Here is a 16,639-nt window from a genome sequence, read left to right as displayed (position 1 = left end):
ACACAAAAAGCAAGTAGTTACTGAGGAACTAATGAGGACTGAATGAGTAAGTAATTATATCAGTTAATGAACAGTTCTTAAGTCACTCCCAATCAAATGTCATACAGTAGATAATCATTAGTTAATAATTAGTAAATTATTAACCTTTGTTACACCAGTTCATCTTTTTCAATTTCCATTTATCCAAAATCCACACTACGCTCGTCCAAGTGGTTGTTTTTTAATGTACCCCAGAATTTTAACAGATCTGGAGCAAACTGCATTTTCTTACTCTGCACCATGGGCATGGAAAAATCTTCAGAAAGATCTTAAGTTAGATATACTTATATCCACTGATGAATCCGAGGGCATCATAAAGAATTTGGTGATATGTGCTTGTTTTCCTTGAGAGGCCACTATGTTTGAATAGTTGTTTTATTGTGGATTTTAATTATATGTTGTATTTGTTGCATTTTAAGATAAGATAAGATACACCTTTATTGATCCCACAATTGAGAAATTCCAGTGTTACAGCAGTCAAGGGGAAAGAGTCAGATTAAAGATTTCAATATTTAAAAACTTAAAAACTAGGCATGCAAAAAGAAGTACAAAAAATACAAGAAACAGCAATAAATAATACTGATACTAATGATAATAATAATAATAATAATAATAATAATAATAATAATAATAATGATGAGCAGTGGATAAAAAGTGAGCAACTGATTAAAGTGAGCATATTTAGTGCAAAGTGAATATTGTATGTGCAAATAAACAACAAGGGGGACAGCAATGCTTATAGTGGTGTTTATAAAGTGTCCATAGTGTCCCTAAAGTGTCCATGATGCAGTTTATTGTGAGCAGTGCTGGTTGTGTAGCCTGACAGCAGCAGGCAGGAAGGACCTGCGATAGCGTTCCATCACACACTTTGGGTGAAGCAGTCTATTGCTGAAGGAACTCTCCAGAGCTTTTATCACCTCCTGCGGGGGTGGGAGTCATTAGTCCCAGAGATGACAGCTTGGCTGTCATCCTCCTTTCTCCCACCACCTGCACAAAGTCCAGAGAGCATCCCAGGACAGAGCTGGCCTTCTTGATCAGCTTGTCCAGTCTCTTCCTATCTGCAACCGAAATACTGCTGCCCCAGCAGACCACTCCGTAGAACATGGCTGCTGCCACCACAGTGTCAAAGAAGGTCTTCAGGAGGAGCACCCCCTGCACTCCAAAAGACCTGAGCCACCTCAGCAGGTATGAGTCTGCTTTTAATGAGTTTTGATTGGCTACTAGCTTAGCCAGATCTCTCTTGTTAAAGAGATTCTTACTGTGCATTCCAGTCCCCACACTATCAAACTACATAGTATGCCAGAAAAGGATTTAGTATGTCCCAATATATAGTAGGTGTTTCTCAATGTCAAGGAAGGATCCTCAAACGCCCGAATTTGAAGGACGTTATGTCATCATTGACTCCCGCTGAAGGACTGTTCCAATGTCAAGGATCCTTCCGAGTTTCACGAAAGTCCTTTCAGAGAAATTGGAAGGATACATGTGTGGATCTCGGTGGATCTACACGATTTGCTGGAAATGAGGGCGGGGCCTCTTCAATGAAACCTGCGCCAGTGGAGCTTGGCAGGATTTAGATAAATATGTCATTTATTTGGATGAATGTTTCCACGAGTTTTATCATACAAGTGTGAAAAAAATATTGACAGAAACCTCATAATTTACACTTTCTAATGTGTCCACTGCTGAATAATGAGATTTTTTTAAATAACGTGATTTAGGTAAAACATAAAAGTTTTAAATGAATCATTCACAGCAGAGATGGAGCGCTAAGTGTTGGTGTTGTGTCGTTCGCAAACGAATCATTCAAAAGAACGAATCTGTTGAGTGAACGTACTGAACTGAATCACTTCCGTAACTGATTCATTCATTTCTCAGTTCAGTTGAGCTCAGCAGCGAGCATGCAGGCCGGGAGTGGAACTGCTGATTCGGTCTGTGCGAACGATGAAACACTCGCAAGTCGCGAGGCAGCCAGGGTGCAGGGAGGGACTGCCTACCGCGTGACGAATCACTTGGTGAACGAATCACTCAGTGAATGACGTAACCCCAATCCCTGAGTGATTCATATAATTTCTTCTCAGCAATACACTTTCACAGGGACAGTTTTCTCCAAGGTAATGGCTAACGTAGCCAGGAGTCAAGCCACATGAACACAATCACACACCTCCCCATTGTTTTAACAGACTTAGTTTCCAGATAAACAAACTTAAAACATTAAGCTGGCCAGTAATGAGACTCACCAGTGCAGGGCAGACGCAACAGCAGCTCAGCCGTGTATCAGTTCAGTGAGTCGGACTACGCAGTACACAGTCAGGGCTACTCCTGCCATGCACTCAACGATTCGGTGAACGAATCTTTTGAACGAATCTTTTTAATGAACTGATTCTAGTGATTCAGTAACATCTAAAGAACTGCTTTGCCCATCGCTACTAAGTGTCCCCTTCCCCTCCTCCCCCCACTGTTCACATGATAACGACTTGATAACTGCTCTCATTCTGTCTGCTTCAATAGGTGTAGGCCTATTTTTCGGGGGAATCGCNCTACTAAGTGTCCCCTTCCCCTCCTCCCCCCACTGTTCACATGATAACGACTTGATAACTGCTCTCATTCTGTCTGCTTCAATAGGTGTAGGCCTATTTTTCGGGGGAATCGCGATGAGAATGGCCACAGTAAAGACATTAAAATATCCTGCAGGTCAAAGCATCACTCTTTGTTTTGAGCAGCGCAGCTCATCTGCTGTTCATATTATTGTAGCAGTGTACACTCACAGAAAATATGGATTACTTTGAAATGACAGAGTGATTCTGTGTGTGAGTCTGTGTTCATACTGTTAATGATAATTTAGAACTTGTTCAGCTGTTGTCTTACTTCATTACTCCACTTACTCTTAAATATGATCCAGAAATATATTCTCCCTAAAAGTCACATGATTCTGACAATACTGATAGCCTACATATGTTTAAAACTGTCCAACAACATTGGAGAGTGCCAAAATGATTACAGTAACTGAAAGCTCTTCAGTCTGCTGAGGGTTAATGATGATCACGTGGAGACACTTATTAGCCTGTTCCAACGTGTGTTCACCGAATGCTCGGGAGGACTCTTGCCTTGCCTCTGCAGGATCCTTGGCTGTGGTCGGAAAGTCTTTTTTGCTTAGGAAGGTTCCTAGCTGAGTGAAATGACCCGGAAGTAGGCCTATTTTAGTGGCTGCCATGATAAGAGCTGTTCGAATTCTCTAAACACTAAGGAAAGGAGGTTCAATGCTTCCTTTCAGATCTCCCTTAGCATAGGATACATTGGACCTTCCTAAGTGATAGGAAAGGAGATAATTTAATCTCACAATGCTTTGCGGCAGCAATATTTAAAGCGACCTACCGTTCACGGAGACAAACGAATAAACCCGAAGAAGTAGGAGAAGAGGAGGAACGAAAGAAGCGACGAAAGGTAAAGAAAAAGAACAACTGGCTCTCAACATGACTGAAAAGTCACGGAGATCACCATGTAAGTCACCGTTACATGAAGCTTTGCCTATCTCATGCCATAACTTGATAATATGTGTAACGTTATATGTTCCAAACTCTCAACAATATGTTAAACCCATGCGAACAACAAACGTCGCGCTACTGTTGTAACATTACCCAATTCAAGTTAATACTGTGGTGTAAGATATGCTCAGTGTGCATTAATCATGTCACTATTTGAGGGCTGTTGAATCGCCAGCTTTTAGCAATATCATTAATTAATTTTTCTTCAGTCACAGATGCTGACATCTCTGCACTCATACGGGCACGTGTGCGGCTGGAGCACCTCTTCAGCCGGAGGCAGCCCTTTTTAGACTATTACGCAAATGAATTTCACCCAAACACTTTAGAATAAAGCCTCCCACATCTCTACCCTGCCCCCCCCCCCCCCCTTCCCTTTCTGCTCTCTCTGTGAATTGAATAGTTTACTCATTTCTTGCATACGAACATAAGCAAACACAGAAAACCTGTCCATTTAGGCAGAAGATACACTCTTAATTGCACAGGTGCACCTTCATCCCTATGTATGCTCTTGTTATTTGTTCTTTTCTTTTTTTCTGTGTTGTTATTGTCACTAATATGATGGAAAATCCAATAAACACAATTAAAAAAATAAAATGAAAAATAACTTCAAGGCACAATCATGTCAACATTTCAAGGTGTTTACTGAATTTTGTGGTCGTTTTTAAACTATTGTAAGCAAATGACAGATGATGATTGATTGGCATATTAACACAGAAGTTTGTGTTTCAAGAAAAAGGGATATGAAACGTTTTTATTTAGATGATGTTTTTAATTCAACATGTTTGCAACTTAAGAATGATATGTACAGTAGTAGATTTGTAAGCCTAACATATTTGCCTCTCTTGCATACACTTGAACATTTGTCATAAATAATCACAATGATTCAGGAGGGTGAGTGTGAGCAACCATTTTCAGCGTTTCAGTTTTGTGACTGCCTATCTATCTTTTTTAATTCAATTCAGACGTTGGTAATTAAGTCATATTTGTCACTGTGCTGTCCACGTTTATATAGCTAGCCTGTATGAAGCAACATGGTAAGTAGGCACGGGGCGGAGTATCTGAGATGCGCTTTTTGTAGTCCATCTAAACTAAACTGTAGTTTCACCGCGGTCGACCTACGTCACTGACGTCCGCCGTCGCATGATGACGTGGCCCAGCGTAAGTGCAGTCGGATTTTCTCAGCTCCGCGGTTCTCTTTTCCTAAGTCCTTATGAATTCTCCTACTCATCTTTCCTTGACCTCGTGACGTTTCCCACCGAGGTCAAGGAATAGTGATTAGGAATAGACGATAGGAGGGACTTTCCGACCGCAGCCCTTGACTTGAGAAACACCCACTGAATGGGAACCTTCAGGGTTGGTTGTTTCCGCGGGTATTTATTTGTATGATACACCCCGTGTCATATGACGTGGTCAAAATGTCGTAAATCTGCCGTCTAATGAGTGTGCCATGTCTCCTGTGTATATCAGTGGTTTGAAGCGTTAGCCCGGCCCGGTAACGTGAGCCGGCCCGGTAGCCCCTTGTGTTCCTTTGATCCTGCACTTCCTTTATGTGAACATGGAGCAGGCAGCCAGCGTGAACGCAGATCCGGTCGAACGCTCGGACAGTAATGGTGGGTCCATCATCTGTCAGCAGTGTCGTGATCTGCAATAATAAAAATATGTGTTCTGTTAATCGCGTTCTAAAGGTTTGTGTTTATCTCTTGTCTATAGGACGTTGCACTCAATGGCGGAACTGGACTGGATTCTGGTGAGTGTACAGTGTTTGCTGAAACACAATCACATACTAAACTAAAGCTAACTTACTGATTTGCATACCTTCGTTGAAAGAGCATAAGCCAGTATTGGATACAAAATGAAACCAGTCTATACAACTGTACAAACCAATGAGGGCCAAAGCTGAGCAGCAGCATCCAAACACTACAGTCACTGTCAGACAAAGGGAACATTATCTTTAAAGGATAACTATAGGTGCTTTCACGCCTGAAGTTGGGTTCATTTGCACCAGAGGCAAAAGATGATACATATTTGCGTTTTAGTTTTGGTTCAGTTCCTGTTCACACTGACTTTTTGTAACAAACCAAGAGGGGTAAACATGAACTACTGACTGACAGGAAACTCGTTGATTTTGGTGTTTGCCATCCTGCATCATCAGGACCCACATGGCAAAAACAGATTCTGGTGACTGAGAGAAGTTTATGCAGCAGCGCTTTTGTGCTTCTTAAATTTTTATTTTTATGTTCTTTGAAGCTCACAAAGAGCTCACAGAAAAATAACTATTTGTAAGAATTATTAGGAGGCTATTATTAGACCGCAAATGAATGGGATGTTATGAATAATGATTAATGCCTGGTTCACACTACACAACATTTTTGTCTGTTCCGACAATCACTGTCAGATTACACGATTGTGTAGTCATAAAATCGTGCCGTGACTTGGCTGACAGACCTGACATATTACATGATGGTCCACACCAATCATCCCCAGTCATGTTTCATGACGTGTGTGATATCATTGGGTTATTCTTGTCCTATTTTTGTTATTAATACTATTATTTCTAGGGCTGTAGTCAACCAAAGAAAATCTTGGTCGACTAAAGTCGCACATAATCTTCAACCGACTAAAGTCGCACATAATCTTCAACTAATCGATTAGTCGTGGGAAAAAAAAATCTGCACGTTATGTTTTTACTTCTGCGGTGGTGTGTCTGTGTCACTCTGCAGTTACACCTCCAAAACACTAGTCGGCGGTGGAGGACTGTGTTAAGTGCTGTAAAGTTTAGTTCAAATCAAACTTTATTTATATAGTTGATAAAAAACACACATTAAATATGGCCTAATATGGACAATTTCAAACACAAGTACGCAAATTGGCTTCACTATAAATCGCAGAACTGACAGACAAACACTTGTCTTTATCTGGACATATTTCCCCCACCAATACAACATGCTAACATTATTAGCACAAGTCTATGGCGTTTTACATTGTATAAATTAGCCTAGCGTCTAGCGATCTTTTCCTCTTCTCATATAAAGCCAGGGACAACAGCAGCATGTAACAAAGGTAACGGCACACAGTTTGGCTCCATTACAACTCACAACATTCACAGACAAAACAACTGTCTTATACTAATCACGTTTTCCAAGCAAATACAACATGCTAACGTTATTAGCGCCAGCCTATGGCATTTTACATTGTATACATTAGCCTAGCGATGAGCGGAGATTTCCTCTGCTCATATGAAGCCAGGATAAATCCCTAAGTATAAATCCCTGAAAGATAAATCACACACGACTTAAAATGCTGTTTTAGTGGAGGCTTTACTGTCTTCACAATTTATTGTTTCTTATCTGTGAAATACAAATAAGTACAAGCTTCTTTTCACTGAGGGGAATGGTATCAGCTTACAGAAACAGACAGGAGGTCTGCGTCACCGGGACGCTGAGCGTGAGGGTGGGCGAGTCCAACTTTCTGTCAACAGGTAACTTAGCCTGTCCCCCCGCCAATGGATTAATCCTGGAAAGCTGTTGATGTAGCACTTTTCTCCAAATGAAAGTAACATGGCAATTATTCGACTAATGAGAATTTGGTTGGATGAGAGCATAGCGACCAAATAATCGACTAGTCGACCAGGAGACTACTGCCCTAATTATTTCAGTCATTCTGTTAGTTCATGTGCTAGCTGAAATGTTGTAGTAGCGTAAAAAAGTGCCACCAGATGCCAGGAGCTACATTTGAAGTGCCCTGTGCAGACATGCAAGTAACTAAATCCCCCACAACAAGTTCCTGCAAATGTTTCACAATAAAAGCCTTTTTAGAAAATGAAGGGATTCTCTCAACTGAAGTTATAAGGGACTTTTAATTTTATACAGATACAAGAAGTGTTGAGTTTGAAATGACAGCGCGATGCATTAAATTTATCAAGGCAAACGGGGGCAGATAAAAAGTAAAAATTTAAAAATACAGAGGGAATAATAAATAGCCCATTTATAATGTAGCCTGTTTCAAATGAAGCTGGTACCCCCTGCAGTTGTGGTGAGTAAAAGCCCCAACTCTATTGTCTTTATTTTGTTACTTTATTACTTTATATCCTCCATTATGAAGAAAAAACATTCTTTGCTAGCTTGATGCTAATGGCACCTGGTTGCTAAAGTGCCTCTGTTGTTTCACGCCATCATTTTCCCCTTTTTACTCTGTTGTGGTAACATCCTTAGAGGAAATTTCTAAAAGACTGGGGTGATGTTGCCATACAGTTGTCTACAGCAGCAGATTGCACCGTCTTTCATGAATGATAGAGAAAATCAAACATGCTAGACTTTATGTTTGAATGTTGTGAGGCGTCCCAGACGTGGTGTCGGTTGTCGTCTACTATGACATGCTACACAAGATGAAACGATGGATTATCGCCTACGACACTCATTGTCGTTAACGATCCGAGCCAGCACTGTACATTGCTGCATCGGGCTATAAGAGGGGTTAAAATAGTGTAGTGTGAATCCGGCATAACACTGAGACAGGATGAAAAGTAGGCGTCTTGTACAGTAATAATTTGGGGCTTAATACTATGAGATCACTGTCACACACCTTTAAATGGATTTAAGGAACAGACAAAGTACACAGAGTCGGATACAGTGATGACAGTTTTAACAGGTTTTTTAATCAGGTAAAATACCCACACTGACGTGCATATGTGTTCCCATGGTTACATGTATGCATTAGCAAAAATAGGTTATGGGATATACGTGGCCTTTATCAGAATCAATTATGAGATTGCCTTGTTGGAAACTGACCTCGTAACAGGCCTCCAATTAAAGTATTAAAATGGCTATTGTAAGTAAATATTAATTATTACTATTATTATTAATAATAATAATAATAATATTAATAATAATAATGATTATTAATTATGTTCAATAATCACATTGTGGGGCACCATGTTGAAAAAGGGAAAAATAAATGCCAGTTAATGATATCAGTCTCATAAAATACGCTAAATTATCAATTTGGAAGTCAGATTACTATTTAAATGAATAACTATAACCAAAGGTGCCATATTAATAGTAAAGGTTGCAGGATTTCGGAGTTCTTGACATAGCAGAGGATGGCTATTTATTCACTCTTGTGCAGTGTTAAATAGTGCTGCACAATTAATCTAATAGCAGTTGCAATCGCGATGTCAGGCTGTATGATTACATAACCGCATAAAAGGCCGACTGCCTCTCCTACAGTGTGTGGAGTCTGTTGACATTACTAGGGCTGTAGTCAACCAAAGAAAATCTTGGTCGACTGAAGTCGTACATAATCTTTAACTAATCGATTAGTTGTGGGAAAAAAAAATCTACACGTTATTTTTACTTTTGTGGTGGTGTGTCTGTGTCCCTCTGCAGTTACACCTCCAAAACGCTAGTCGGCGGTGGAGGACTCTGTTAAGTGCTCTAAAATTTAGTTGATTCAAAAGATACATTAAGTATGACTTAAGTGCAACTTGCAGGTTAAATTTAAAAAAAAAAATATATACATAACCTTGTCTGAAAATTACCATATGAGAAGTTATTTCAGAATTTATTATGGTTTACACGACATAAGGGCACAAATTCTGAGGAAAAAGTGGCTCTTTTTAGCTCCTCTTCTAAGAACGCTTTTTTCTCAACATCGCCTGATACTACGTCACAAGAGGGACGTCCTTGACCCTGCCTCTGTCCAATGCGCAGTAGTAGGTGGTAGTGAGTCTGAGCGGTAGTAAACTTGTGAGTTAGTATTTTTTCGGTTGTTAACAGTGCATTTCACCATTTGTGATTATGCCGTAGGGTTGTGCTGATGGGCGATGACGGTGCAATCGCGAGGTGTGGGGGAGAGACAGCGCGTGTGTGGAGCATGCTGACGAGATCGAGGCTGAACGAGGCTGAGTGAGAGGAGACAGAGGGAGGCTGCTTAGTGAGAGAGCGGAGGGTGGGGGGATGGGGGGGGGAGATCAACGCCTCCGCCCGCTCGACACAAGCATACTCGGGCGTACTATAAGCGGAGCGGACTCCGCGAGGAATGTCCGCAGTCATTCGGGCTTTCATAGTCGAGCGCACTTCCGCGTTGTAGTTTCCTGTAAAAATGTCCGTGAAAAATCCCCGCAATGTGAAAAATACATGCCAAGCAGTCAGTGGTGTGCGGAGCGGAGTCCGCGCGGTCGTAAAATCTGGGTGTGCGGAGCGGAGTCCGCGCGGTCGTAAAATCTGAGCTTTGCGCGCACAGGGCTTGCGGACGTGCGCTTTGAATCCGCGCGGACCTCCGCGGAGTCCGTTCCGCGTATGTTCCGCCCGAGTATGTTCGGGCCTTAATGCGCATGTCGCGGAGCGGTGAACAAACCAAACAACACAATGTCAGGAGAAATTGAAAAGATATGCCGTCTATGTAAAGTCAACTTGCTAGTTAAGGAGCCATTACATGTTCAAGAGTTTTATAAAGCTGCTCAAACGCCAAAGAGAGGCTATAAGTGGATGTTTCAGCGGCGACACATAATGACGCCCTTGCACATACCCCCGAGGCTCGGGGGTATGTACCTCCATGCCTCCGTGTTTGAGACGGGAGCGGGCGGCGTGAGGGTTGATGGGCTGTGTGAGGCATGTTATGTCTGGTCTGGGGGTCAGATTCTCCACCAGAGCCCAGAAGGCATCCACCTCCCTGGAGCACATACTCTCCACAGCTGAGGACATGGGCTGGCAGTTCCCACACAAGCACCTATCATACAAAAAATGATCAGGAAATCTTCGTATCTCTCTCTCTCTCCCTCTCTCCCCTGCGGACGTCAATACACCATAATGCGGAGTTATAACACGCATAGCATGATACGTCTGATACAAGCTGATATTTGCGCATTAGTTTCTGTTATGGGTGAGCATTAGTTATCTAATACTGGCAGAACTATTGGTAGCTTTGTTATAACCTAATACGTGATGGCAACTTAATGTTGTGACGTTAACACAGCGTTAGACATCGTTAGCTGTTGTTAGCTAATGCTGGTCGCTCACCAAGACACCTGCCCAGTTCTCCACTGGTTCTCCTCACACCACAGCTCTATTTCTCGCCTGTGGTCGTTATTTCTCCTAACCCTGATCTGTTCCTGGTCTCTTGGACGCCCAGCAGACTCGGAAGCAAAATTCTCTCACAAAAACGACCCCAAAAGTCACTGTAGTGTGTATATGTTTTGGTTTTTTGTTTTAATCGAGTTTCTACATCATTTTCCTACACATTTATTCACCATGGTCTCCAACCTGCAAGTTGGGCTTTAATAGAGACAATTTCAAACACAAGTGCGCAAATTGCCTTCACTATAAATCGCAGCATTGACAGACAAACACTTGTCTTTATCTGGACACATTTCCCCCACCAATACAACATGCTAACGTTATTAGCGCCAGCCTATGGCATTTTACATTGTATAAATTTGCCTAGCAGCTAGCGATCTTTCCTTAGTCTCATATAAAAGGACAACAGCAACATTTAACAGAGGTAGGGGCACTCAATTTGGCTCCATTACAACTCAAAACATTCATCGACAAAACAACTGTCACACTAAACACGTTTTCCAAACAAATACAACATGCTATCCTGGTGTGTGCAGGACATATGGTCAGATGACCACCCGGTGTGCAGCAGTGACCAACATGGACGCTGAAGAAGAGCATGAGCACGACCAAAAACAGGCTGAGTTGGTGACGGAAAAAACGCAACGTCTATTATATGGCGATACTTTGGATTCAGGTACGGCGACGTTGGAACAGAAAGACGTGCTGTGTAAAACTTTAAAAGTTAAAGTTGCCATGTCCTGCGGCAACATGGCCAATCTATGTCAACACACAGAAAAATACGAAGAATGCATGTTAGAGAAAGCCAAGCCAAGCCAAGCAACGTTAAAGACAACGAGACGACTGAAAGCCACCAGAGCCTCATAAAACAACAACAGGGCATAATTCAGCATACATTTGTAAGTGTCACGCCATACGACAAGACCTCAAAGAGACACAGGGAAGTCACGGACTCCATAACAAACTTTATAATAAATGAAAAATTTAGCAAAATTTTGCTTGGGCTCGGCCCACTTGACATGCTGCTGTGTTGTGCAATGACCTATTCACATGCTGGAATTTGTCATTTACGTGACAACGCCTGAACGCAACACAGGCTCTGCTCCAACTGAGTGTGTGTACAGTGCTGTGCTGTGCTGCTGTGTGAGCAGCAGTCTGTTGATGGTCATTTACACACTGTCCATAACAAAAACTAGGTCAGGTCAGTGTCCCTCTAATATAATGTAGGGGAAACACTGAATCAGCAAGAAGACTCATGATACCATTTATTTATTATATATATATACACACATAAATACATACATATCTATCCCCCAAGTGCTATCTATCTATCTATCTATCTATCTATATATATATATATATATATATATACATATATATATATATATATATATTATAATATACNATAAATACATACATATCTATCCCCCAAGTGCTATCTATCTATCTATCTATCTATCTATATATATATATATATATATACATATATATATATATATATATATATATAATATACTATATACTATATATTCTATACAGTGACTAGTTAGAATTTGTGAGTTTTGTTTTGCTTTTGTTGTGAATAAATACTTTTTGAATCATACCTGCTGTCTGTTTAACATTAGTGCTGTACGATTTGATAAAAATGTGCAATTGTGATTTTGGTGGACAATATCGCGATTGCGATTACAATATAATAAATAAATGGTATCATGAGTCTTCTTGCTTGATTCAGTGTTTCCTCTACATTATATTAATAATGTCATTCAAGGCTTTTTCTAAATTTTGTATCTCACCCTTGGGAATTGTCAGTTGCTCGGATCATTTGCCTGGGAGACAAGTGAATCTATTTTTTGTCAGTTTTCTTGGTCTGACAGGCCGGTGACCATGTTATAAATTTTTTGTATTCTATCAGCTTTGTTGGTGAAAACCAAATCTATACATGTTTCAGAAGAGCTGCTTATTCTAGAAGGTTCCTTTTTAAGTTGTGTTAATTCAAAGCTATTTGCTAAGAATTTTAAATGCTTCTGATTGGTTTTATCATTCCAATTAACATTGAAATCGCCAAGTAAAACAACCTTATTTTTAAAATTGCATTCTTTTAAAATGGCCTTCAATTTCTCATAGAATCCACTAGGAGCCGACGGAGGTCTATAAATTCCAATTAGTGTAAATGTCATTTGCTGTGAGAGGGTAATAGTGAGGCCGATACATTCTAGATTAGTAACACTTGACCATGTTATTTGTTTACCCCTTAAGTGGTCCCGAACATAAAACATCACCCCACCGCCTCTGGCTTCTGACCTATCTTTTCGAAAAATATTGTAGCCCGGTACATTTAACCCTGCTGTTGGAGAGTTGGTGTGTAGCCATGTCTCTGAGATACAAAGATAATCTAAGTTTGAATAATTTAATATGTTGTACTTGATCACATTTGGATACAATGCTTAAGGCGCGTCATTACGCGTTGCCGCTGAAACATCCACTTATAGCCTTTCTTTGGCATTTGAGCAGTTTTATAAAACTCTTGAACATCTAATGGCTCCTTAATTAGCAAGTTGACTTTACATAGACGGCATATCTTTTCAATTTCTCCTGACATTGTGTTGTTTGGTTTGTTCACCGCTCCGCGACATGCGCGTTAAGGCCCGAACATACTCGGGCGGAACATACGCGGAACGGACTCCGCGGAGGTCCGCGCGGAATCAAAGCGGACGTCCGCAAGACCTGTGCGCGCAAAGCTCAGATTTTACGACCGCGCGGACTCCGCTCCGCACACCACTGACTGCTCAGCATGTATTTTTCACATCGCGGGGATTTTTCACGGACATTTTTACAGGAAGCTACAACGCGGAAGTGCGCTCGACTATGAAAGCCCGAATGACTGCGGACATTCCTCGCGGAGTCCGCTCCGCTTATTGTACGCCCGAGTATGCTTGTGTTGAGCGGGCGGAGGCGTTGATCTCCCCCTCTCCCCCCACCCTCCGCTCTCTCACTAAGCAGCCTCCCTCTGTCTCCTCTCACTCAGCCTCGTTCAGCCTCGATCTCGTTAGCATGCTCCACACACGCGCTGTCTCCCCCCCACACCTCGCGATTGCATCGTCATATAAAAAAAAAATCGTGAAACAACCCTTCTATTGCCGATGGGCGATCCGATCGCCCATCGGCACAACCCTAGTAGCTGCACCACATGTTCAAAGAGCGATTGCTGTGTGTTGCCACCAGCATCACCATTTATCGCTGTTGTGCCAGGGTTTAACTCTATGTCACCAGGTAGGAGTAGTGTTAGCGCAAGCCGAGCGAGTCCCAAGTTCAAGTTAGCTGGTGAGGGTTCCTCGCTCTCCTTTGTTGAAGGTAACCTGGCTAGTCCACTGTCCAAAAACCTTTCAAAAAGCATGTGTTGGCTGCCCCAAACAAGTCGATCATGTTGGTCATTGTCAACAATAAGAAAGCTATGTCTTAATAAAAATAAAAGTAGTGTGATACTACATAATATAAAATAATAGCGGTTTCAAGAACAGACACGCAGCACCTGCCGAGCTGCGTTTCTGCCTTGCTGCCATCTTGCCTGCTGTAGCTGCTGCCAGGAGGTGGCTAAGCTTGTTTGCCTGCTGGAGCTGGAGCTGCTGCTGCTGTCTCTGGTGGTGAAGGCTGGCCTGGGTCAGGTGGAGGCCAAGGCTATTCAAGAGAAGGCTGAGACACGGGGTCAAACATGGGGGGATTGCACATGCGCAGTGTAACTTGAGCTGCGATGCTGGAGGGTGACAGCAGGGGCGCTAGATAAAACGCGCAGGATCCGCTCAGGCGATCAAGGAGTGCGCTTGGTGTGGTCTGCTTCGACTTTTGGACGGCGGCTGCCTGAAGTTGTCGGAATTGCATCTCTGTCATTCTCACCCACGACGCAGGCCACCAATGACAGTCCAGTAATAAGCTGTGAAAATGACATGCATGCACATCCCCCTTATTCCGCGGTCTCACGCCATCTACTGAGCCTTTGAGGAAGTGCAGACCAGATTTTATTGCGCATGTGCAATCCCCCCATGTTTGACCCCGTGTCTCAGCCTTCTCTTGAATAGCCTTGGCTGGGTAGCTGGGTAGCTGGGTGCTAGCTGCCGGTGGTGAAGGCTAGCCTGGGCCAGGTGGAGGCTAGCGGGATGCTAGCTTGCAGTGAGTCTAAGTACCGGAGACATTGGAGCACATATGCGGGGCGTCTTCACATGATCACAGGGAAGCGGCAGACAAAGTTTTTTTTTTCTGCAAATTATTTCCCCAAAGGAAAATGTTCCCAGACTGAAGGTGAGATGCAGAGAGTGGTACCTACAATGACGAGGACATGTGTTTGACTGTCTGTAAGGCCATAACATGATGTCCTAAACTAGTGTTTGGAACTAGTAGTCTTACTGACAAAATACTACAAAAAATAATCCTTGCAAAGTTGGACAGTGGTGTCCAAGGCCAATCAGAATTTAGGCTTCTTAAACTAATAGCAGGGTGTCTGGCTATTTTTTTGTTTGCTGCTATTGCTTACAACTCAAGTTTGCATATTGTATGTCTGCAAGAAAAGCAAGGTACTCTGGATTATTGTCATCTGTTGTTACTGTCAGTATAGAGGTGGACTACGTGAGAGGTGAACTCTGGAGCTCCTGTGCTTAGCTCGTGGCTCAGGGCTGTAATGCTCCAGGTGGCCAGAGGCAGAGAGGCATTCAGAGGCGCTCTCATTGTCTGAAAGATTTTGACTGTATTGTGAACTGTGGTCAGAGATGTCAGAGATGCTGCGCTCATCATCTGATTGGTCAATTGGCAGGTCACAGTTCTGGGCCAGAATTTCTGAGTATGGCCCTCTACAGCTTCTGTTCTGTGAATGGCCATCTTGACGCAGTTGGGGGACATAGCGGTTATGCTTCTTGTCTCCCTGCTGTCTTTTCACAACCCCCTTTGAGCTGCTGTGAGGTGGGTGTTTTGGGGCAGGAGATCTGTGTGACTAGGGATGGGTACCGAAATCCGGTACCAAATTAGCCCCGGGTCTAAATGATCAAAGACCGTAGTATTGATAAGACGGTATCGGTTCTTTTATCGGTATTTTGGTTTAATTCATTATCATCTTGCAGCCTCTCATCTGCGCTCTGTGCCGGGGCTGAACTGCTCCACATACACGCACATTCACGCGTACACACACACACACCGACACGACATGGTAATCTGTGAACAGCCGAGCGGCTGCAGTGGAAACAAAGTGAAAATAACTCGAAAATGACTTGAGTTGACGGCAGCTACACTCGTTACTGTAAGTGCAATTAAACCTTAGCAAGTAAGAAGCCAATAATTTATCAATACATGTGTTCAGCAGGCATGAACATTTAAACATGTAGACAGCGATATTCAGTAGGGATGCACTGAATATTTGGTAACCGAATATATTCGGCCGAATATTGCAAAAAAAAACACATTCGGTATTCGGTGGAATAAGTGAAAAGCAAGGCCGAATAATAGTGGCGTGTTTTGATAACGCAATCAAACAGCGTGCGGTGACGGACGGAGTAAAATGTCGGCAGTGTGGCGATATAGGCTTACCGGCGACGGAGAAGTCCGGCTCCAATAATGTCCTCTTCTTTCGTCATGACTGCCTAAAAGTACCTGGACAGGTATGAGTCGTGTCAGAGGAGAAACGAGCCGTTCACATTTCTCTCTTTGTGGCAGGTCACAGTCCACAAACCCCACCGCACTTAAGGGACTGTTCTTTACTTATGAAGGAACTGTTCTTTACTTATGAAGGGACTGTTCTTTACTTGTCAGAGGAGGAGGGTGGCTGGTTGATTTTTATTTTATTTATTTATTTTATTTCGATCCCCCCTATGTTAATCACTTATTGATGCAGTTTTTGAAGTATGAATAAGTCAATAAGTAATTTATTCCATTGAAATATCATTGATGTATTATAGAAAAGTGATTTATCTTTTTATAAATGACAAAAGGCACATCTGCCTC

At 42.3% G+C, this 16,639-nt stretch overlaps 1 protein-coding gene and 1 long non-coding RNA gene across 4 annotated transcripts in view; one reads left to right on the top strand and one right to left on the bottom strand.

Moving 5' to 3' along the window:
• The window catches only part of LOC126406140 (uncharacterized), an 80,897-nt gene that overhangs the window by 29,251 nt on the left and 35,007 nt on the right, over positions 1 to 16,639 (bottom strand). The gene's annotated exons all lie outside the window — the stretch shown is intronic.
• cln3 (CLN3 lysosomal/endosomal transmembrane protein, battenin) overlaps positions 4,771 to 16,639 on the top strand; it is a 64,786-nt gene continuing 52,917 nt past the window's right edge. The window contains exons 1-3 of one of the 3 annotated variants that reach the window (XM_050070275.1): positions 4,771 to 4,934; positions 5,049 to 5,191; positions 5,292 to 5,328. In XM_050070275.1, coding sequence (XP_049926232.1) covers positions 5,137 to 5,191; positions 5,292 to 5,328 — 92 coding nt within the window. In that variant the 5' untranslated portion in view covers positions 4,771 to 4,934; positions 5,049 to 5,136. Of the gene's footprint in view, positions 4,935 to 4,971; positions 5,192 to 5,291; positions 5,329 to 16,639 lie in introns of those variants that run through there. The other 2 variants (XM_050070276.1, XM_050070274.1) reach the window with 2 other exon arrangements.

This window comes from Epinephelus moara, chromosome 18, assembly GCF_006386435.1.
Source record: "Epinephelus moara isolate mb chromosome 18, YSFRI_EMoa_1.0, whole genome shotgun sequence".
NCBI classification, from domain to species: Eukaryota; Metazoa; Chordata; class Actinopteri; order Perciformes; family Serranidae; genus Epinephelus; species Epinephelus moara.
This window is presented reverse-complemented; position numbering and strand designations above follow the sequence as displayed.